The sequence below is a fragment of the Hydra vulgaris genome, chromosome 04, assembly GCF_038396675.1.
Source record: "Hydra vulgaris chromosome 04, alternate assembly HydraT2T_AEP".
NCBI lineage: Eukaryota > Metazoa > Cnidaria > Hydrozoa > Anthoathecata > Hydridae > Hydra > Hydra vulgaris.
The window spans coordinates 11,108,662-11,133,434 of record NC_088923.1 but is presented as its reverse complement, the minus strand read 5'-3'; the positions used below and the strand labels follow the sequence as shown (position 1 = coordinate 11,133,434).

The window sequence follows — 24,773 nt, the reverse complement described above, 5'->3', positions numbered from 1 at the left end:
ACTTTCTTATAATAGTTGCTGTACTTATAGTGCTTCTACTGTCTGCATTATCTAATACATGAAGTATACTAACTGGGTCTCCAGTTTCACAGTTGCCAGTGCCACCTGTGATGCTACTTCTGAGAAGTAGTCTTTAGTATGCTGTTGTAAATTGTTGACAAGTCAGATTGTTATTAAACCCACCAGATGAGCGTATTGCCCCTAAAAAAAAGCTCTAAATGATCCTGACTAAGTTTTTATGTTAAAAGATATTTAAGCGTACTTGTTTTTCTTCAACCAAAGTATGAAAGATCTAAAGACACGTGTAGTTTAAAAAATGAATTCTAACTACAAGTTATTATTAACTCAACTTACATTTATCAGTTGAATGCTGATATATAAAGTTAATAATAATAAACATGGTAAAATAGTGAAAACAAAAAAGAATATAACAGAAATACAGGTATATTTATTAATGCTTGTTATAAATTTCAATTTTTTAAAGTGCATTTGCTTATGTAAAAGTATATAAGTAAATGAGAAAGATATGCATATATATATATATATATATATATATATATATATATATATATATATATATATATATATATATATATATATATATATATATATATATATATATATATCAGGGGCGGATCCAGCATTTTTTGGCCTTTGAGATAGCTAACTTTCGGACATGGAGCAAACTCCAAACATTTATATGTTTATACTTATGTCAAATAAGGATGCTTTACAAAAAATTGCGATGATTGGAGCCTGGGAACAAAAAAGCCCCAAAATTTTCGCCTCCCCTACCCCAAACGTGAGAGCAACAAGTTGATAAAAAATTTTTTTTACTTTTTTCAACTAGACTTATATTCATTGATAAATTTTAAATTTCAAAGTAAAATATTTTAGCGTTCAAAAATTATGACCATATAAAAAATAAGCCCCCCTCAATTTGAGGGGGTTGCAAATTTTATATAGTCACAATTTTTGAGCGCTAAAATATTTTACTATAAAACTTAAAATTTGTCGATGAATATAAGTTTTCTTTTTGTTATGTGCATATCTGTACCCATTTCATTTTGAAGACCAGTTGTGTACCTGGCAATTTTATTTTATACTAATAATTAATTTAATATACAGATAAGAGGTAACATACAGGTAAAAGAATATAAAGAGAGAGAGAGAAATAAATATAAATACATTTAAACAATTTAATTTGAATATTTATAAAATATACCTGTAAGCTTTATCAAAAAATGGATTCCAGATGCATTTATTACTGATGCGAAGTGCTGCTTTATAACCCTTAGCAAATAGATTTCTTGAATTAAGATGGTTAAAAAGCTGATCGATCAATCGTATAAATTTTACTGTAGCTTCACAACGCTTAAATTGTGGTACCTTAAGTTCAGTCCAACAGTATTCGATAGCATCAGCAACACTAGAACTGAACACTTGAGCTGCAAGGTTAACTTTAATTTTCCGTTGTCTCCAATCTATATGATGAGATTTTAGTTTATTACCAAGTCTCAGACCCTCCGTATCTTGAAGGTTGTGTAAATCTTTAATATATTTCCAGCATATTGGTTTTTTTCTGAATCAAACAAAATACCTTTTTCTGCTAATGTATTTCTCATCAGTTTTAGCATATGACATACATCAAGAAGAACAAAAAAAATTTTATTTGCTATGAGTGGATGTGAAAATGAAGGTACCATATAAGTAACTTTCAATGAAGCCTCAAGTTCTGCCAGCATTTTAAATTGGCAAGTCGGATCATCACAAGTAATTGATACAACTTTGACACCAACATCAGACAAACGCTGAATACAGAATCTAATGAGATTAGCTCTTTTACTTCCAGTGAGACCATTAACACCAACACAACCATAAAAACTAATGCATCCTTTGCTACAGGTGTTGAGTCATCGTCTATATCATAGCCAAGATCAACGTAACCACTGTATTTTTCACCGTCCCATGATATATGCTTTTTAATGCTCATTTTATCCAACATGAGAGAGCAAACTACTATTTTATCTTTACATTTTGCTTCTTCAACTTTTATCTTTATAGCTTCGAATGCAGGTTTTGTAAAACCAGGATTCGCATCAATTTTTGTATACCATTTTCGAATGTGTGATTGGCAAGGTAAGACAAAATCAAATATTTTTTGCACCAACTCTTTTGTAGAATAAAATTGCAACGTCAATGCAAATGCCTTAAGTTCAGGGGGACATTTTTTCCCCTTTTTAAAATGTTTACCAGTAACAATTTTTTGCATAAGTGCTCTTTGTACCACAGAAAATGTCTTTAAAAGCATTTCTTGACAGTTTTGGGAAATCATTATGTTTTTGTTCAAACTTTTAACCACAGACTTGATGGAAATTACTGCTTTTTTCATTCTGCTACACTTTCGTTGAACAATTTTTAGCTTTTTTTTTAAATCCAAGTTTTTTGATGGCTTGTTTCAAGTTTTTTATTTAATTCCATACAGCTAGAGCTGCACTCATACACTATAGTAGATTCTTTGTTTTCATTATCTACTTCAGCTTTCTATTTTGTTGCTTATAATATATATATATATATATATATATATATATATATATATATATATATATATATATATATATATATATATATATATATATATATATATATATATATATATATATATATATATACATACATACATTAATAACTATATATATATATATATACAGTATTGGACAAAACATTTGCAACCAACATCGAACAATGCTAAAAAGTGTTCCTAATTTTACATGTCTTAAAAATGAAACGAACTATACTACCACAGCAAACAGTTCAGGAGTCTGGAGTCATAGCATGCCATGACATGAGCAATCAGCTATAGGTGACAGCACACAGGCAGAATTTCGTTGACAAGTGCCATTTTGCAGCGGACAAAACAAGTGCAACTTTTTTGGTTTGTTTCATTTTCTAAAGTCTGGTCCGTGTCAACGTCACGGAAGTTTTTTAATAATTAAAGGAAGTATCCAGAAGTTTCCAGAAGCATGCAGAAGCTTCCAGAAGTTTCCAGAAGAAGCATCTGGAAGCATCCAGTAGCATCCAGAAATATCCAGAAACATTCAGAAGCATCCAGACGCATCCAGAAGCGTCGAAAAGAAGCATCTAGAATCTTCCAGAACAGGTTCACACAGGTTCATTTTACTATATAAGAGACATGTAAATCGACATGTAATTCAGTCAGTATATGGAAGTCAATCAGTCAGTATTATCAAGACAGTTTATCGAAGTGAGTTTTATCAAAGTGTTTTATCGAAGAACATCAATACAAGAAGTGAAATACAACAAGTGTTTCATTACATCAATACAGTCCACATCCACTCAAGACGTTGTGTTCCACAGAGCATTATTGTATCATCACAAGGTAAATGTAACACGGTAAGCCTTGAGAAGCGTGATTATTTATTTTTATTATTTTTATGACTTCAAGTGCAAAAATGGCTCCCGACAGTCTTGGATTGGAACTAAGAAAGAAAATTATTGGCGATTACTTAATTGGAATGTCACAAAAAAGTATTTGTGATAAATATCGCGTGAAAAAATGGACGGCATCAAGACTATGTTCCAAATATCGTTCTACGGGGAAGTTGGCAGCAGATAACAAAGGTGGAAGACCGCGTTCCACCACTTCTAGAGAGGATTCTATGATCTTCAGATCAGTCAAGAGGGATCCCTGGATATCATCAGTCGAGATACAAAAGCAATTAGAGATGCCTTTATCGGACCGAACAATCAGACGACGTGCTGTTGAAGCCGGATTGTTTTCTCGACGCCCTGCAAAGAAACCGCTGATTTCACTGAAAAACCAGAAGAAAAGACTCCTGTTTGCTACAACTCATATTGACTGGAATGTGCAGAAATGACGAACTGTCCTGTTCAGTGATGAATCGAAGTTCAACATCATTGGGAGCGATGGCATTTGCCATGTACGTTGACCGGCCGGAAAACGCCTCGATTTATGTTACTGCCATAAGACCGTCAAACATGGTGGAGGCAATGTAATGGTCTGGGGGTGTTTTTCTGCTAACGGTCTAGGTCCAGTACATCGAAACGATGGAATAATGGACCGTTTCATGTATAAAAATATCCTGAAAGATGTTATGTTACCTCATGCTGAATGGAATATGCCAATAAAATGGGTTTTTCAGCAAGACAACGATTCGAAACACACTGCAAAAGTAGTCAAGCAGTGGTTTCAAGACAACCACCTATCGGTGATGGATTGGCCGCCTCAATCTCCGAATCTCAACTCTATCGAGAACCTGTGGGAGATCGTCAGCCGCAGAATTAATCGTGAAGGTGTTCGTAATAAGGATCAACTGTTTGAACAAATCCAAAAGGCCTGGGCAGCGATTCCACAAAGTTTCATTGATCACCTGATCGAATCTATGCCTCGAAGATGCAAGGCTGTGATCGACAACAAAGGATTTGCCACGAAATATTGATAGTGAAATACAGCTTGGTCAACATTTTGTCGAGTTGCACTTGCTTTGTCCAGAAGGAAATCAACTTTTTTTAATACTTTTGATTAATTTATTAATTTTCGTGTACAAATAATGAACTTTGTGATGAATAAAACTTGAAGAACTTTGTCTCTAAACAGTTACATAGTTGTTTCTCTAAATTTAAAAAATGCAGCACTTTTATATAAAGAAACTAAATTAGCATTATTTGGTTGCACTCGTTTTTTCCGATACTGTTTATATAGAAGAAAACTCCATATTTAAGTATGTTCATATATATATGCGGTAGTGGTGTAGTGGTAAAGCGCTCGCTTCAGAAGCGAGAGGTTCCGAGTTCGATTCCCACCACGTCGCTGGTAGTACCGCGCTCAACTTGTTTCTCCGCGCAGAACCTTGTTCGTCGAGGTTCGTGTTTCGGAGTTATAGAGTTGAGAGAGGGTTATAACCACTATTGAGTAGCCTCCTCATCTGTAGTGGCCTTCATGGCCTTGAGGAGGTGAATAACAAAAAATGTAAAAAATTGCGGTGAATGGAGACTAGGAACAACAAAAACCCTAAAACGTTGGTCCCCCCCCCCCAGCCCCAAATAGGAGGGCAACAAGTCAAATTTGAATTTTTTTTTTTTTCAATCTTAAACTTAAGTTATATTCATCGACGAATTTGAAATTTGATTCAATAATCTCTTGATGTTCGGTTTTTATGATCTTATAAAGTTTACACTTCCCTCAAATTGAGGGAGCTGTATACTTTATAAAGTCATAAAAACCGATCAACAAGAGGCTATTGAATCAAATTTGAAATTTGTCGATGAATATAAATAAAGTTTAAGATTGAAAAAAAAAAATCAAAATTTGACTAATATGTAAAACATTTAAAAATTATTTTGGAGAAAATATTCTCTATAAAAAAAGTCCTGAAAATTTAATGAGAGTTACTAAAACTAGGGATTGCAATCCCGTACCCTTTTTAATCCCGCGGGATCCGCGCGGAAGTTTTTAATTTCTGTGCGGATCCCGCGGGATTGGTAGATTTTTTATGCACATTATAAAAGGCGAAATGATAATTGTATTTTTCTTTCAAGTATTTCGAAAAAAATATACTCAACTTATTAAATTGATAACATTAGGTAAATACAGCCAAAAATAATAACAGTTTATTTGTAAATCAATACAATTCTTAACATTTAATGAACAAAAAGATAAGCCAAAATACGTAGAACACCTTTTAGCTTTACGTAGAACGTCTGTTAGCTTTATTTATTTTTTTAAATATCAAATATGAGAAAATCGTTGTAAGAAATGCGCTCTTAAGAAACAGACCCTACCTAAAGTATCATCACTTAATCTACTCCTCAAAGGACTGCATATATAACCAGCAGCTGAAAAAGCTCGCTCGGCCTCTACGCTTGTTGGTGGTATGGTCATCAAGTAACTACGCGCTATATCTAGAAACTTGTCTCTTACTACGTTACTTTCATAGGCAGACATTTCCTGCTTCAATAGTTTATCAAAGTCTAAAGAATCTAAATTTGGTATCTCCTTTACATTTTCTGTCCAGCTTTTCTTGTCTTTCTGTATTTGATTTTCCAATTCTTTTTTCAGCGATAGAATAGTAGGAGTAAGTATTTGGGAATTGTTAATAGAATCTACGGCTTCTTTTTCTTCGAGTTCATTTTCTTCGTCTTCATTTCATTTAATTGTATAAACTCTTGTCAATATTTTTTTTATTTCTTGACGCATAACGGTTCTTTTTGACAAAAATTATGTCAAAAATTATTTTCGACAAAAAGTATTTTCATTTTCTTTTAATTTCTCGTTCATATTTTTTAGGATTTTGTAAGTAAACTAGTAGTTCATTTAAATTCTTATTACGACGTTGTGTAAACCTCTAAAGAAGTGCCGCGGTTAAATCTATGCTCAAAAGTGATGATTGCTTTTGTAATTTATCTAACATAAATTGAAAAGTTGTTTCCGCAGTGACAAAGTTCGATTCTCTCCTACATAATAGTTCAAGACCAAGTTTTAGTGGTGCCCGGCAAATAATTAAGTCATTGATTTGGGACTATTCTTCTTGGGTGAAACGAATTTCTGATCCAACATCAAGGCTTTTTCAATACACACTTTTAGTCTATGAAATCTTTCTAACATATCGAACATACTGTTCCACCTAGTTTTACAATCAAGAATCAACTTAAGCTTTTTCCGTGTTCTTGTTACTTAAGCTTTTTCCGTGTTCTTGTAGGATATACTTCTGTAAATATGTATCATTTTTGACAGGAGAGTTTTCACAATCTTTCTCACTTTTTTCGTGAGATCTTTGTAATTGCTAACCAATTCAGCAGATGGTCGGTCCAAAATTATTGTCAAACCATATTCTTTATTTATAACTTCATCATCATCAGTGTTACCATATTCATCTTCTTCTTCACAATTTTCATATCTAGTCAACGATTCATCGACTTCTCCGTTGTTTTTCTTGTATAAGATATCATTAACTGCATGTTATTGATATTCCATGAGCATAACATAGTTGTTGATAGCAAGACATCATTTTACCGACTTTCACTATCACACTTGCTCCATCAGTGGTCATGGCGATAATGTCTTTTTGGAGGTCAATATCGAAGCTATTTAGCCTTCCTGCAACTAACTTGACGCAATATTCTGCATTACACGATCCATGGATTAGAACCAATCCAAGATTAAAGTGTTTCGCCTCCATATGTACATTTAAGTTTAAGTATATCTGACTATTTTGTGATGTCCATTCGTCAAACGTTATTGAAAACTTTTGATTTTGCTTTTTTAGTTATATGAATTTTTGCATTATATCGGCTTTTACAGAATCTGAGAATTTAACTACCATCGATCTTATAGTATTAGGTGAAGTAGGGAGCCGAAAACCACTCTTTGAAAACAAATACCAAAAATCTAAAGATGTGCAAAAACTATTAAATGTAAAGCCATCTTTAGCAACCATGCGCGATACCATTTTTTCCATAGAAATTTCTTTTGCGAAAAACGTGTCTATCGTTCTGACCCTTTTAGATAGAACTACTTCTTCGTCTTCGCAGTCGATGCATATTTTAGGCTCTAGTTTAACTGATTCATGCTGTTTTGAAGTTGAAGCTCCGTCTTGTTGTAAAACGTTTGATTTTAAATCGGTGCCATGTTTAGTTTTTAAATGGTTAACAACCCTTTAGTTGTACTTTGACTAATTTTTAAAATAGCCGAACATTTCTTCTATACAACTTTTTTTTAAATAATTCCATATAGTTTTAATTTGCGACATGCTTAGTTGGTACTTTTGTTTTAAAATCTTGGTGTAAATAATTTTTAAAAAGTAGTTTTTAAAAGTATATTTTTTATTGTTATGCACGCACGTTTTCAATTTCACGTTTTCAACATACTCGTTAACAAAAATTTCAACATACTCATTAGCGAAAATTTAAACATAAACAAAACAAAACATTATTATAAAACAACATTAACCAAACAAAAAAAAATTTCAACGAGTTCGACTAATGTTTTGCTAAATAATTGTGTATTTTTGAATGATTTTTTTATATTTATAGCTAAGAAAAATATTTTAATAGCTGAAGATATATATATATTAGAAGTAAAAATAAAAATGTTGACAAACTTAGAATGTTTCTGATAAATTTCTATTAATTATTTAATAAATAACACATCGTTTCTCAGACAGTTTATAAAACATTTCAAGCAATCCTGACTCAGTATCGTCGTATTTGCATATAGTATAGAAGTTTCTCAGTAAACACTTCATTGCGCATTGTATGATAAATTTTTAAATGGATTTGTTTCGCAAATACATTAAACACTTTTAATTTGATATCTTTTTTGTCTTTTTGTCTTTGTTTAAAAGAATTTACTTTTTTTTGTTTAAAAGCAATAATTTCAAAATCCCGCAAACCCCGCGGATCCCGCAGTAGTTTTTGCGGGATCCCGCTATGCGGGTTGCAATCCCTACCTAAAACATATGTTATAACACTTTGTATGCTTAATTTTATTTAAAAAAACAATAAATTTAAGTTAAACATATTTAATGAAGGAAAATAGAAACTTTTAAATATTTAAATGGGGAGGAGCTATTATTAAAAAGGAAGCCCATTTTTTAATAAAATTTATTTATCAACAAAAGTGTAAATCTTTGAAACAAATTTTTTTTTTTAATTAAAAAAATAAAAATTGTTAACAAAAATGAACAGAGTATATATCTTTTCAACAAAATTTACTTAAAAAGTACTGTATATAAATATTTAATGAAGTATATATCTTTTCAATAAAATTTACTTAAAATTATAAATATTAAAAAAAATTAGATATTAAAACACTATATATCTTTTCAACATTTCTTTTTAACACATTCTTCCAACAATATTTTTTCAACACATTTTGTGAATACAGTAACTACATACAGATTTAATTTATGTATTTCATCGTGAGAGTACACCACTTTACTGGCATGGACAACATTCTTGCTCTCAACAAACCAAGTCACATTATAGCAAAGTACACCACTTGGCTAGCAAGATCAACACTCTTGCTGTAAACTAAGCCAAACGACGTAATAACCACTTACAAACTATAAACACATAACATTATAACACATCACAAACATACTATGTTACATAGAATCACTTCATATATAAAAGATACTATCACACTCACAAACCCATATAACTTTAACATATAAAAATAATAAATAACACATAAAAATAATTAAATGTAAAGTGGGTGTGGGTATTAAAGCCCAGCGGGTAATAAGGCCCACTGGTCCAGGCTACGGGAAAATATAAAATGCGAAACTTTTTTCGGCATTAAAATATTAAGTTATCTGGTTTTATCACTGGCAGAAAAAAAAATCAGCCTTTCTTTACCGTGCGTTTGACAAAGCGAGATTACTTCGTTGGTTCCGTCAATAATTGCTCAAGTCTAATTTTTAAGGTACGTAATATTTATGCACGCGTTGAAACAAAAGGATACTTTATCGATAAACGTGGCAGGTCCAAAGCGGGTAATAAAACCCACTAAAAATCGGGTACTAAGACCCAAACACGAGGTCAGCGGTAATAATAAAAGAAATACGCTAAACTTTAGTTTAGCGTAAATAAAAGAAATCGTTAAGAAAAGTAATTAAAATAATCAATAAACAACAAGCTTTAGTTTAGTGTAAATAAATAAAATCGCTGTTAAATGATAATAACAAAAACGTTGTTGAAATTAATAGATTCTATACTTTAAAAAAGTAAGTAATGATTTAATGCTTTACTTATAAACAGTAATTAAAAATAATCATTAAAGTTTTTATAGTATATACGTAGAAATTGTTGCCCAACCCTGTCTCTCAATGGTTTCAGTCGATCAACCCAGTCCCTCAACAGCTCCAGTCGATCAACCCGAAATGAATCTTAATGCAAGTTTCACTGATTTAATGCGGAGTCCTATTAAAAAGAAAAATATGGCTATGGTTGGCCGCAAAAAAAGTTTTAACCATGTTGCTAAAGCCCTAACGAAGGTTTTCAACCTTCCACTTCTAAAGCTGTTAATAAAAAGAATAAGGGCAAAGGAAAAGCAAATGAAAGAAAAGTAAGTCTGTAAGTGTGGATGTGAATGGTTGCTTTTGTTCGTTGTGTCAGCAAAAGTCTGTGCAAAGTATGCGACAAACTTGTAAATGTAAAGTATGGCACCATGAGGCGTGCATGGGGTATGATTCTGAAGATGAGGAAGAGTTAGTATGTCCATTCTGTAAAAATTAACGATTTTCTTTGTAACATTTGTTTATTGAATTTTTTAATTTTCTGTTATTCACTGCTGCATAAAAAATTGGTTCTTTTGAAGTATATTACCCCTAAACATGCAAGATTACTTATTATTTTATAAATATGACATAAACTATGCATTAAAAGAAAGTTTCCTAACTTTTTTCTGTTTTTTCTTTTTTTCTTTTTTGTATTTTTTACATCGGCCTTATTACCTCCATAGGGGGTAATAAGGCATGTTAAAAAAACATGAATAACTTGTGTTATAATTAATTTCTCAATATGCAGATATCATTTTTACATCAAGGAATAATTAATCTTAAGCAGTAATCAAAAATATTTTTTTAAACTTAATTTTTAAAGCCTAGATGACTAAAAGTCTGTTATGTGGGCCTTAGTACCCACACTTACCTTATAAAATAAAAAATATATAAATTAGAAACATTTACGAATAAAATCTCATTTTTGTAATATTTGTTTAATGACATACCTTGTAATGAGAATTTATCAACTTTAACAAACAAATGATCAAATCGACCTGATGTTTAGTATAATAAAAGCAAACAAGTATTCTGTAATTTTTTAAAAATAAGGTATTAAACGATCTTGTTCTTGAACATGCAACATAGAGTTGACAGTGTGAGATGCAAGAGTTTTGGAGATAAACACCAACTTTATAAAGAGTTTGACCTTTGAAAAGAGCATCATCTTCTTTAATATATAGATTAATAAACTTTAGATATAATTGACAAAGGACTTGAATTGTATTATGATAAAAATGCATGAATTAAATAAATTACCTGACTTTAAAAGTTACTATACTGATTTAAAAATAACATAAGGTTTTTCCATTACTACAGAAATTAAAAAGTTATCGATCTTATTACTGATTACGCAGATATTAACAGACTATAAAGATTTAAGAATACCTCATTGTGTGGTCAAGAATGTAAAGAAAAATATTAAAAGGCCAAACATGCTAAAAACTCCGTATCAAACACGCACGAATGGGTAACAGCAGTATTAAGTTCAGCAATAGTATATAGTGATTACACGCGTATCACAAATTGAGATTTTAATACAAAAGTTGGCGGTATAAGTTAAAGCGAAAGTTAACAACTGGCAGATTTTCTCTGCAAAACAAGATTTTTTCGAGATATTTTGTGAAAATTCTCAAAACTTTTGTAAAAATTCTAAAAATATTTTGTGAAAATTCTCAAAAATAAGTTTTCTCCTAAATTAGATAAAAATTTAAAATCTTACAAATTTTTCGGTTTTCGGTATGTTTTTCAACCGAAAATTTGCTTTTTACCGAATTTATAAAAAAGTATCAAAACCGAAATTTCGGTATCGGCTCAAAAGGAAATTTTGATCGATACCGAAACAGAATTTCGATCGATCGCTAATGTGTATCATGAGTAGTAATTCCTAAAATTTGTTTATTTGAAAAAAGTTTGATTCCATTATAACTATTTTTGAGAATATTTCAATTTTTGCTTAAGGTGCTCATAATACCCTTATCTACCCTAATAAAAGTATCCATGAAAAGAAATTTAACTAACTAATTGGTGATTTTATTTGAAATTGTTCCAAATACCAAGCTAATAACAACACTAAAAGAAACTTTACAATTGCATTTTTAAAAATGAAGCAATACCATTAATAAACAAGCCTTCAAGCAGCCGTACTCACTCCTCTCCGTTAAACCCTGCGATAAGCTATCGGCTGGTTAAAAAAAATGGCAGTTTTTAAACTTTTTAAACTTATATTCTTATGTTAGGAGTAAATTTAGTTATCAGAAAGCCGTTAAGGCCAAAATCTAACCCTTCCATACCCTACAGTAGGGTAGAGTGAAAAAAAACATTTTTCAGAAATACAACTTTTCTCCCTGATTTTCACATTAACTATAAGAAAACTTAAAAAATATACGAAGGGATTTTCCCGGAAGCACTAAAGTTGGCAAAAGTATGTCTAACTTACAAAAATAATGATCAATCTGAAATCTCTAATTATAGACCTGTATCAGTACTTTCTGTATTTTCAAAAATATTTCAACTTGTAATTTTTAATAGAATCTATAAACATTTTAATGAAAATAATTTATTTTACACAAAATAGTTTGGTTTTCGGAAAAACCATTTAACAGAACACGCAATAATTGAAATGGTAGACCAAATTGCTAAAGAATTTGAAAATAATAGCTTCACTCTAGGATTATTTATTGACATCAAAAGCATTTGTTCACCTCATTCTTTTAGAAAAAATAAAACACTACAGAGTGATAAATAAAACCTATGATTGGTTAAAAAGCTACCTCACTGAAAGAAAACAATATGTGTTAGTAAGCAATCAGAACAACTTAAAATTTTATGTTGAGTTCCACAAGGGTCAATTCTTGGTCCATTTTTTTTCTTGATTTATGTAAATGATTTAAATAATGCATTAGCGAAGCTTAACTCAATAATGTTCGCTCTATTCTGGCATAAATTTTGAATTAAAGAATATCGATGAATGGTTTAAAGCTAATAAACTTTCACTCAATGTAGACAAAACAAAATATACTTTATTTCATAAGAAATCACAAGATGAAAAACTTCTTTTAAAATTACCTAATTTGATTTTAAATGATACGCTAATTAGTAAAAATGATTCAATAAAATTCTTAGGAATTCTCATTGATGAAAATTTATCACGGCTTTTCCATGTAAATTATATTCAATCAAAAATTAATAAAACAATTGGTTTGATGTACCGAATTTGTACATATGTAACATTAGAAAGTCTGAAACTTTTATTTTTATTTCTGAAACGTATATTTTGGCCTAATACATTGTCTCATATACTATTCCAATATTACATGGGGCTAGTATGTAAAACCATTAATGAAAGACATGCAAATGATGAATATAAGTGAAACAAATATTTACCAACAACTAATTTTTAAGTATTAATGTAATAGCAGCTTAATTCCAAATAATTTTAATGATAAATTTACGAAAAAAGTAAACAAAAATTTTCTTAAAATGAACCAATAAAATACTTATAAATTGCCAAGAATTAGTAGTAAGTATTCTGAATATGGAATATCATACCGAGGACCAAAACTATGGAACACTTTTCAAAAAACAAAAAATTTGAATTCGATAAAATCGTTAAATTCCTTTAAGTTTGTAATAAATAATTTTCTTAATTTTTCGAAATGAAAATCGAATTCCATTATTCTTAGTTTTTTACTTGTTTATTTTGCTCTTATTTTGATATTTAACAGATTGCCAGTATATTTAAATGACTATTTCTAAAACTATATTGATATTATTTACTTTCTTGGTTTAATGTAAATATTTATGCAAGCTTTAACTTTTTTATTATATTGGAGATGTACAAAGTTTTTTTAACTTTTTTTATTTTAACTTGCCCACATAGGGGCCTCTATGAAAAGATTGTGGTGACTTTAGTTCTTTCATATCTTCTTTGAGCCCCTGCCTTTTTTCTATAAATCCACTTTTTTTGTATGTAAACGTTTCTTTGTAATTATATTTCTTATTATATTAACAGCAAATATATTTAAAAAAAAAATCAAAAATAAGATAAAAAATAAGAATTTGAGATACGTTGTAATCAAGTAACTGTTTTTTAAAAATACTTTTAAAAGTTTGAATTGAAATTGTAGCTTTACTATTATTAACAAAGTTTTTGGTACCTGATAATTAAGAAATGAATGTTTTGTTTGATATTTATTATCAATAAAGATATAAGCAGTGGATCGATACTGGTGGATTTATTAGCGTTTAATTTAAGGCGGCTTGTTTATTTTTGTTTTTTTTTAAGATACACGTGAGTTTTGACGCAGAAGTGCTTGCCCAGGCAATGTTACAATAACTAATATAGCTAAGAACACATATAAACGATAGAAAATAAACATTTGATCACGAAAAATTATTGTTCAGATTAGTTACTCGAGTATCTAATTTGAACAATAATCTTTCGTGATCAACTGAATCTGAAATTTGAACTGAGTGAAACGCTTCGGCAAAATCTAGAAATAAAATTATTATTTCCCAACCATTTATTTTCATTATAGTTTTCATTATCTATTGAACTTGTGATAAATCTAGAGATTCCAATAAGTTTGTCACACAACTTTTATTATTAACAAACCCATGCTGGTTTTTATTAACTTATTTTCTACTAAATATTTCATCATTTTATTTTTAATTATCTTAACCATGACTTTAATGACTACTGATGTTAAAGAAACAGATCTATACCCAGTAAGCATTTTAACGTTGATTCAACGTTGAAAACGCGTTGATTTTAGGATTTTGATTTAAGCGATGATTTGGAAGCAAAAAATCGACGTTGAAATATCAACATTCACTCAACGTCAATAAATTAACGTTGGTTTAGTCGCTGATTTGGAATTAAGATAGCGGCGTTGAAATATCAACATTGATTCAACATCAAAAAAACAATGTTGAACTTAAGTTACATTTTTTAAACTTTTTCGAAAGATAGCACGTAAAAAATTTACTAAAATGTATTTTTTTAAAAGTTTTACGAGTTGGCGTAAGAATTTATTTTTCATTTTCGCAGCTAGCTTCGTTTTGTTTCACTCAACGTCGCCTAATTCACAGGTATCATCTTTTTGATTTTCTTTATCACCTTCTTTTATTAACTTCTTCATCTTTTTTTTCGTGCTTGTAGGATTTCCGTTTACATCCATTTAAACGATGAGGTGCATACTTCAAGCAGGAGGCTAATTAAATACGAGTTACTTTGTCTGTTGCTTTGGCATAATAGCGCTTAATCGATTCAAGAAAATAAATGCAAAAATATTCAAATTTAGTCAAGCAAATAAAACTGTAGCGAAAAGAGGAAAGAAAATTTTCAATTTATATTATTTCATAAGAATACTTGAAGTTTACAGTTTTCATGTAAACTTATTTATTTTATTTTCTGATTTGTTCAGGGAAAGTTTTACGCCTATTTTTTGTGAATTTAACTAAATTCATTTATTTTCAACGGCAGCCATTAAAGAGAAAAAAACACTTAAAATTAAACTTTAACACTTAAAATCAAGGTAATATCCTACCAATTATAGCCTTGTAAATATTTATCCTTCCATAGGTAATTTCACAGTTACTTTTCTCTTTGAATCCACCAAATTGAACTTTGATTGAAGTTTGTTTGTGATCAGCCTTAAACATGTCAAAAGAAAACTTCAACATTTTTCTTTTTAAACTGAAAATGGGTTAAACTAATTTTCTTTACAAAACTAGTAAGTATTATTGATTAAAGAAATGTTTTTGAAACAACTTCATTATCTGAAACATTTATTTGTTCCCCAAGTAGCAAACAATATTGGCGCGATATTGTTTACAATATTGGCGCAATATTGTAAACTATATCGCGCCAATATTGTAATGTCAACATTTTGCCAATATTGGCGATACAATATTGCGCCAATATTGTTAAATCAATATTGGCCAATATTGGCGGTACAATATTGCGCCAATATTGTTAAATCAATATTGGCCAATATTGGCAAAATGTTGACATTGCAATATTGGCGCGATATAGTTTACAATATTGGCACAATATTGTAAATAATATTACGCCAATATTGGGGATTTAATACTGACCAATATTGGCGTAATATAGTTTACAATATTATGCCAATATTGTAAACTATTGTATTGTCTGTTATAAATTTTTATTTTATATGTATATTTTAATAAAATACAATATTGTATTTTATTAAAATACTGTACTATAGTACCAATTTGCGTTATTCTTTTGGGTTAAGCAATTAATTGTTTAGCCCAAAAGAATAACGAATACTATTAGATTGTAAACTTGAGTTAATGTCAAGGAGGCAACAATATAGGAACCCTTCTAAAAAACAAGATTTTTAAAATCTAATAATAAATTTATTAATGGTTATATCCAACTGATACAAATGAAAAAAAGAAAGAAAATCAAAATATAACAAAATATAACAATCAACGCTATTTAAAAACACTTTTCTTTATATATATATAGATATATATATATATATATATATATATATATATATATATATATATATATATATATATATATATATATATACATACATATATATATACACACTATTGCATTATAGTCTCACTATCAAATAGTGGACATTGAACTTCAATATCTTGTCGAAAATCATTTTCATCGCTCAATAGTGGACGTGGCTCAGTTGTGGTTCTATTCTTTCTTCCACCGTCTCTATCAATGGCCGTGGCCAGAAAGCTACCAATTCTTTCTTTAATGTTTTTGTCATTAGCATTTTCAAACTTTTTTTTTATGGCAGCTGTAAACAAATTTAAATTTAATAATGGTAAATAAAACATAAATAAAATGTAATTTTACATATTATTAAATTTGTAAATTAAAGGAATAAGAGGATAAATAATTATTTAAATTACCTATAACCACCTTGCATGACGTAAGTGCCGAAAATGATTTCTTTTGTTTTCTGCCATACAATGAATATAGCAAACATACTTCTTTGGCCATTAGCTGTTTTAAGATAGCCGTAGTGAGTTGCTTATAATCGTCTCCTCCAACCGATGCAAGGAAGTTCATCTTAAATAATAAAAAAAAAAACCACATATTATTTAAGAAAAAATAAAAAATAAATGTAATTGATTTTGAAAAAGATGAATGGTTACATAAATGTGTGTGTTTCATACAGGTTTCCAAATGTGACAATATGATTATATATAATGTGATATTTAAATATGATATAGAAGAAAAAAAGCAATTTGTTACTAATAGACCCATGAGGTCAACCTGATTTGCAGATCAAGATGGCAAATTTTCATAAATGTTTTATTAAGTGATAATAACACTAGGAAAAAAAACGTACAAAATTCCTTTCAGGTTTATGAGCTTCTCATACCCTTACCCACAGTTATACAATATTAACAGATTTTTCATTCACCAGCATTGGTTGTCTTTGCTACACACAAAAGCGGGCCCTAAAGTTGCTAAAGTGGGGCTCCATATGACTCTAAGATTAGTAGACTCATTGCTCTACTAAATGAGCTAATTGTGCATAAAAGTTAAAAATCACAACACAATTTAGTAAGTATACTTTATATAAAGCATTTTATTCCATATCTAAAATAAATGTATCGTATATATAAATGTAAGGTAATTTTAAATGCACATGGAACTGTTTCTAAAAACTATTGAATTCTTTGATACATACCAAAGATTCATAGGTGTCTTTATTCCTTAATTTTTCATCCAGGTCTAGAAGATCTTTTTCCTCTCTAACCGGCAAATAATTCCATTGCATTGATGGGGATGGTCCTGCTATGCTATGATTGCAAACTGTAGGAGGCAACACTAAACCTTTTTCTAAATTGATTAGACGAGTGTTTATTTTTTTCAAATCATATTGAATGCCCACAAGCAGATCTAAACTTTTCTTCTCAAACGCTGCAATAAAATATGTAAAATGACATAAATAAGAATGATTGATTATGACTTAAATAAAAAGCAAATAGATTAGATCTAAGAACACACAAAAAAAAAAGGAAAAAAAAGGTATAAACAGTACATTCAATTAAACATTCAAATAAATAACCCAACTATGTAATTCTTTACCAGCAAATCGGGTGCCTAAAGCAGCCACAACAGTAGCCAAGCTCTGGTCAGGAGAGGGAGGTATTGGTTGATAATGGTTCGATATAGATGGTTCAATATATTGAACAGCATTACAACTTGCTAACTTTTTAGCTGGAGGCACGGGATATTCGTCGTCACTTTCAACGGCCGTTTTAGCACTTGATGTAAATTCTAATGTTTCCATCTGTTCTAAAGCAGTTTCATAACTGTCTAAAAATATATAAAGTAAAGATGAATATAGCTGTTCACATCATTAGCATCTTGCACAAATGTAACCTAAAAGACAAAGCAAGACTAAACACTAAAACAAGCAAAAATGACATAGTAAACAACGACAATTACCAGAATAATAAAGAATTCTTATTTTCAGATGTTTCCAGTTACTTTCAGGAGTAAGTGTGGCTTCCCGAATTGCAGCTGAAAGGCGAGATGATCGTAAGTGATTTGGCCAACACACCAAACTTTCACTGATCAGCCATGACGAACAGATAACGTCCATGGCACACATACCTTTTTTTTTTTCATCAAGAAATTCAGCAACAGCAAATTTTTTAAACTTGGTTGCCATCCTTAATTTAACCGTACAATATGTGTATATAAATAAAAAAAATTCAAAAAATTCAAAAAGTAATATAATTAAATAAGTAATTTTTTAAGTTTAGTGGTTCCACACTTGTGTGATCAGCGTAATTAAGGAAAGAGCCGAAAAAAATAAAACTGTTTAGGTTCTATCTTTTTTGGGTGCATTCTTATTGGTTCATTTTTTTTAATCATGAAACTCAGTTTTATTTTGTTTTAAAATGTTTGGTGATTTTAATTTCTACGAGTTTCAAGTTTTAGCTAATTACAATGGGGCAAGAGTTTTAAATGTTTTCACGGTATATGGAAAGGTAAATTATGAGGTGATTTATCAAATATTTTAATGCTGGAAACAAGGAGACTATATACTCTTCAATAAAAGAGACATTTTCAGATTGAAAATATTTAAAACATTTGTTTGAACTGTTTTATGCTGCCCTTCCGTGTTATATATTTCAGTGATTTTATTTTGTTTGATTCTTGGATTGAAAAAAGATTTACAAAAAATAATAAATTATATATGAAAAGCCTATCTACTTTTAAAAAATATATAACATTAAGAGTTTAAGAAACGCTATTCGTTAGGATCTCTCCTTAACTACGCTGAGATGCAACACTAAAAAAAATAAAAATTAATCGGTACTATTTAATTTCATATTCATTTTTATATAAAAAAAAAGAGTTTGTTAACTTGCATATTGCAGTAGATGTACAGTGAATTGTATAAATTTGCTTTTTAAGATAAAAAAAACTACTGTAAACTTAAACTCAATCTGAAAGCAAAATCTACTTTAGTGAATAAATTATTATCTCTTTCTATAAAATAATGAAATATATAACATTAGAATAGCGTCCTAACATTTCAAGTACGTCTAGTGGCCCCAATGAAGTAAAGCAAAACTAACAAAATAATTTTCTCTAGGTAATAATAGGCATTTTTTCAGTATAGAAGTTATTGGAAAAGCAAAAAATTGATCAGATAGTTGACTAACTCTAAAAACATTGAGCAAAGAAGATTCACAAGGATAGGTGTAGAAATTTTCTTTTAGTCCAAAAACACGTGTAATTATCATAACATCGTCAGCATCAATAACATTTTCAATAAGGACAACTTTTCCATTATCAAGTAAAGCACAGTTGTTGGAATTTGCAGAAAAATATGAGAAACCAGCATATTCAACCTTTAGATATTGCTTTCCATAGTATCCTAACGTAGGGCCGTTGCTGTGTATCCTTTTCAAACTTGCTATCAGGTTCATGTTGCGACTAACATATGTGTTGCTATCAACTCTTTCTGACAAACGTCGACACAACTGCTGCAGTGGCATATGGCCACTTCTTAACAATCGTTTCATAATGCCTAAAGCATTTTCAAAAGGAAATGCACTGTACTCATCAAGTGAACCATACTGTCTTACGTCATCACAAATGTGACAAAGGCTATGCATTGTATAGGTTATGGAACTGCTGCCATATAATTCTGGCATTTGCATGACAAATATATTAAACAACTTTTCTGCATAATCAACATGCGTCCAGCACATATTTGGATTAGCTAAAATACTAATTGCAACATGCAATAACATAAAATGCTGTTACAGATTATTGGTAAGATGGCTTCGTAACACAAGAGGCTCAAGGTAACACAAAAATAACCGAAACTCTGTGGCTTTCCATCGATCAATGTCCTTTAGTGATCTTGGCTTACGTGCAAATTCAACAGTAACATTAGCTGCAAAATTTTTCAAGCCATTTGAAATTATATCTGCAATTAGCGTGCTTATTTTTACAGCACGTTTTCCACGAATTCAATGCAGAAGTAATCTTCGTGTGGCACCAAGACAAACTAGATGCATATATTCTAGTGGGAATTGAGAGATGTGACCAATATTAAGCTCTAACAATGGGGATACTGCATCTGGTTTGTGATGCTGAACTTGTTGGAATAAAGCAAATGAAGCATCTGTTCTCTTCAATGCATTTATATCAGGAAATACAGTTCTATTATCTACCCTAGTTCCCTTTTGAATGCATCGCTCACAACCATAAAACCCATTATGTCCTTTTATACATTTAACAAAAGCACGTGCCAGTGCATCACACACAAAGCCTTTAGCATGCACGGTAAAGTGATTTTCACCTATAAATAAACCTTGTTCCTTCAAAACATTGAATTCAGCTACAAAACTAGCTAGAAAAATAGCTGAACTTTTTGGTTTGCTGTTGCCACAAAATATGCTAACTACAAACGGTTTATAAATATTGTCGCCAAGTGTAACACTGCAAAGTATTGGCCAAAACTGTTTTCCCGAGCTCTTATACAAAGGCAATCCATCAATGCTAAACAATAAATTAACTTTGCAGCTTTTAATGCCGTTAAACACTAGTAAACTAGTTAACTGATGTTTCAAACCAAAATAAACAAACTCTGCTTTTTGCCCATACATGTCTTGCATGATAATAATGTCAGAACTGCTTTTTGTTTTTAATAACGTTCTACTATCTTTGAGCAAATCTGGATGTTGTTTTGACAAGATCTTTAGTAAGTCTGATAGAGCACTATGTGTTACGTTGTGTTTGACTGACCAGCAAACAAGCAGTTCTTTCAAAGTAACCTCATCCTCAGCCTCTTCATTGTCACTGGAACAAGAAGGATAATAGCCTTGCTCATCATCAGTTACATTACAGTCATCATCGGCTTTGATAGTCAAATTTGAGGATTGGTTTTCATCAAAATGTGATATGTCACCAAACTCAACATTTAAGGATTTTAATGTATCTTCAACCAAACAATTGTTATAAGAGTTTTGAGATAACATATTATGATTAATAGATTCATCACTAAAGTTTTTCGCTTTTTCAAAGTCACAGTTAAGTAATTCATTCCTATTATCAGCATTACTTGCTGAGTGAATTTCACTTAAATGTTGCTTAACTACTCTTTTAATATAATGTGATTTAGCAGATCGAGTTGAACTTATTGATTTTTTCATTACCTATAAAATTGCATGACACTATAGCATTAAAAAAAAGTAAAATAAAATAATGTATATATATATATATATATATATATATATATATATATATATATATATATATATATATATATATATATATATATATATAAATATAAATATATATATATATTCAATATATTATACCAAAAAAACAAATATAGGCAGTATTACAAAATTGTAATTGGTTATACATAAATTGAAAACCTTATAATAGTTAGCAAATAAAGAAATTAGATTAGAAATGAAGAGTAGATTAACCTAAATCTAAATTTAATAATACTTTATTTAAAATTTATTAATTTAAGAACTTAGTAATGTGTAAATAATTTACTAAATTATATGACGTATTTATTACTTAATTGAATATCTTTAACAGTAAATAGAATGCAAAAACTATATCTTACAGATGTAACCAACTCAAAGTATTTTCATATAAAAGTAAACTTACTATTTCAATTTTGATACTTATATTATAGCAATATTTATCCACTTCTTCTCGTGATGCAATCCGTTTTAAATTGATTACAACCACGTCTTCTCGTGATACAATCCGTAAATTTTCAACTAAAAGGATTTCTTTACTTTTACCACTTCTTCTCGTGATACAATCTGTTTCAAAATAAGTTACAACCACTTCTTCTCGTGATTCAATCTGTAAATGTTTAATTAAGAGTACTGTGGACATGAAGGGACAAAACCAAAGGACTTTATGAATATCAGATAATGTTACGCATGCGTACCAATATGTAAATTGGCAATATTGGCCAATATTGGAATAATAATAACGAAACAATATTGGGCCAATATTGGCAAACAATATTGCACCAATATTCGCGTAGCAATATTAGCCAATATTGGCATGCCAATATTGCGCCAATATTGGCATTCCAATATTAGTAAAACAATATTGGCGTAATATTGGTATGCTAATATTGGCCAATATTGATATGCCAATATTGGCGCAATATTGTTTGCCAATATTGGCGCAATATTGTATATCTTGGCCAAGATTGGCCAAGATACCCAATATCGCGCCAATATCGCGCCAATATTGTTTGCTACTTGGGTCTACATTTGTTTCGATTGTACTTTTTGACTTAGTAAATAAATAAATAACTGCTTTATCGAATACTTTTATTCCAATAAATAAATGAAAATTTATAGACATATCTGCAACCACTAAACCTTTCGAAATATTTTTTGAACAATTTTTTTATCATAATGGGCTCCTCTACTTATTAATAAAAATAAAAAAAAGAGTACAAATTCCAATTTAGGGCTGATACCAATGCATCGGCCTGTAACAATCGACATCTGCCAAAAGTAGACATCGATGCATCGATGATATATAATCAATCAATATATTTCTGAAATAGTGGTTACATTTCAAAGTTGTTTACAAATAGTAATATTACTAATATTAAGTAAACACCTTATGAAAATGATTAAAATAATAATAATAATTATAATAATAATAATATTTACAAAAATAAATATTAAAATCACAACATAAAAATATAGAAAAACATTACTACTAATAATAATGATAACAATAATAGTAATAAAATGAAAATGATAAAAAAAATAATAAGTTACATGGTTTTATAAACACAAATAGCTATATGTACAATGTTAGACTGTTACAAACAATTAAAAAACTGATAAAACATAACAATAAACAATGACATAAAGCAATTATTTAAATAGAAAACAAGAAAATAAGAAAAATAATAATAAAATTAAAAATAATAATTCCAATGATAACGATAATTATAATAAAAATAACAATAACAAAAAGATTAAAAATTAAAAAAAAAATTTAACATTAAACGTAATAATATAAAAAAATCAAAACTGATAAAAAAAACATAACAAAAATATAGTTAAAAAAAAAAAGCTTCGAAAAATATAAAAACATATTGCTACGTGTTTACACAAACATACATATACACATATACAGATGTATAAATATGCGTACACAATTTACACACATACTTTTGCATACAGAAATACACATACGCACCTATATACACTCACATAGAAATGTATACATACACATACAGATATACACTTTTTAAAATATATACAACTTTTAAAATGTATGACCAACATTAAACAAACTAAAAAGAAAAAATAAGAAGACAGGACAATACAAACATTGAACAAAAAAAAACATGATAATATAAGCAATACATGACAATGCCTAATAAACACAAAATAAAATAAAAATAAACAAGAATGTCTGAAAAAATAAAACAACAAACAATCCAAACAGCGTACAAAAGTACATAGTAAAACACTATGTATTTTTGTATACAATTATTTATGTATAAATTATTTAATTGCATACATACAAAATTACAAGACAATATAAACAATGTATGAAAATAATTTAAAGAATTAACTGAAAAAATTCTTTTTGTTCTTTTTTCGCTGTAAAGTTCGCTATAAAAACTTTATTTAATATTTTTGTTATTTTTTATTACTGTTTTCCATTTTCAAACTTCTTTTTTTAACTTTAAACTTTGTATTTTGTTTCTAATTGTGTTTTTCCTGTTGTTTTTTTTTCTCCTCAGTTTATTTATTTAAATTATTTGTATTGCTTTTACTTTGTTTATTGCTTTTGTTTGTTTTTTCTTTTATTTTAAAAATGTTTTTTTTTATTTTCTCTTTCTTCGTTTATCTTTTTTCTCTCCCTTCTTTTTCACTGTTAAAAAATACCTCAGCCATTTGCGATGTCAATGCAAAACCTTCGCTAAAATATATTATTAAATAAATATACATATATACTATATATATGTATATTTATTTAGTAATATATTTTAACAATATATATAAATATATATATATATATATATATATATATATATATATATATATATATATATATATATATATATATATATATATATATATATATATATATATATATATATATATATATATCAGTGGCGGATCCAGCATTTTTTGATCTTTGATATAGCTAACTTCCAGACATGGAGCTAACTCCAAACATTTACGTTTATACTTATGTCAAATAATGAGGGTTTGCAAAAAATTGCGATGATTGGAGGCTGGGAACAAAAAAGGCCCCAAAATTTTTGCTACACCTGCCCCAAACGTGAGAGCAACAAGTTGATGAAATATTTTTTTTATTATTCTCAACTAGACTTATATTCATCGATAATTTTTAAGTCTCATAGTATTATCTCTCAGCGTTCAAAAGTTATG

At 29.3% G+C, this 24,773-nt stretch overlaps 1 protein-coding gene across 2 annotated transcripts; it reads right to left on the bottom strand.

Annotated features, from left to right (window-relative positions):
• Positions 1-16,386: 16,386 nt before the first annotated feature.
• LOC136079560 (uncharacterized) lies at positions 16,387-22,377 on the bottom strand. Of its 2 annotated transcripts, XM_065795433.1 has the most exons (6): positions 21,991-22,377; positions 18,289-18,515; positions 17,926-18,156; positions 17,525-17,757; positions 16,737-16,896; positions 16,387-16,621 (listed from the first exon to the last, which is right to left on the bottom strand). In XM_065795433.1, the coding sequence occupies exons 2-6, from the start codon at positions 18,512-18,514 to the stop codon at positions 16,413-16,415; spliced, it is 1,059 nt and encodes a 352-aa protein (XP_065651505.1). In that variant the 5' UTR covers position 18,515; positions 21,991-22,377; the 3' UTR covers positions 16,387-16,412. The 2 variants fall into 2 exon arrangements, with proteins under 2 accessions (XP_065651505.1, XP_065651506.1); XM_065795434.1 differs by lacking the exon at positions 21,991-22,377 and having other exon boundaries at positions 18,289-19,199.
• Between the last annotated feature and the right edge of the window lie 2,396 nt (positions 22,378-24,773).

What these genes read in the sequence shown, in the direction of transcription:
- LOC136079560 (XM_065795433.1), bottom strand. Translation starts at nt 18,514, where the DNA reads ATGGCAACCAAGTTTAAAAAATTTGCTGTTGCTGAATTTCTTGATGAA. An exon ending in AAGACACCTATGAATCTTTG is followed by an intron (nt 16,897 to 17,524) that starts GTATGTATCAAA and finishes TTATTATTTAAG; the next exon opens with ATGAACTTCCTTGCATCGGT. An exon ending in GTCATGCAAGGTGGTTATAG is followed by an intron (nt 16,622 to 16,736) that starts GTAATTTAAATA and finishes ATTTGTTTACAG; the next exon opens with CTGCCATAAAAAAAAAGTTT.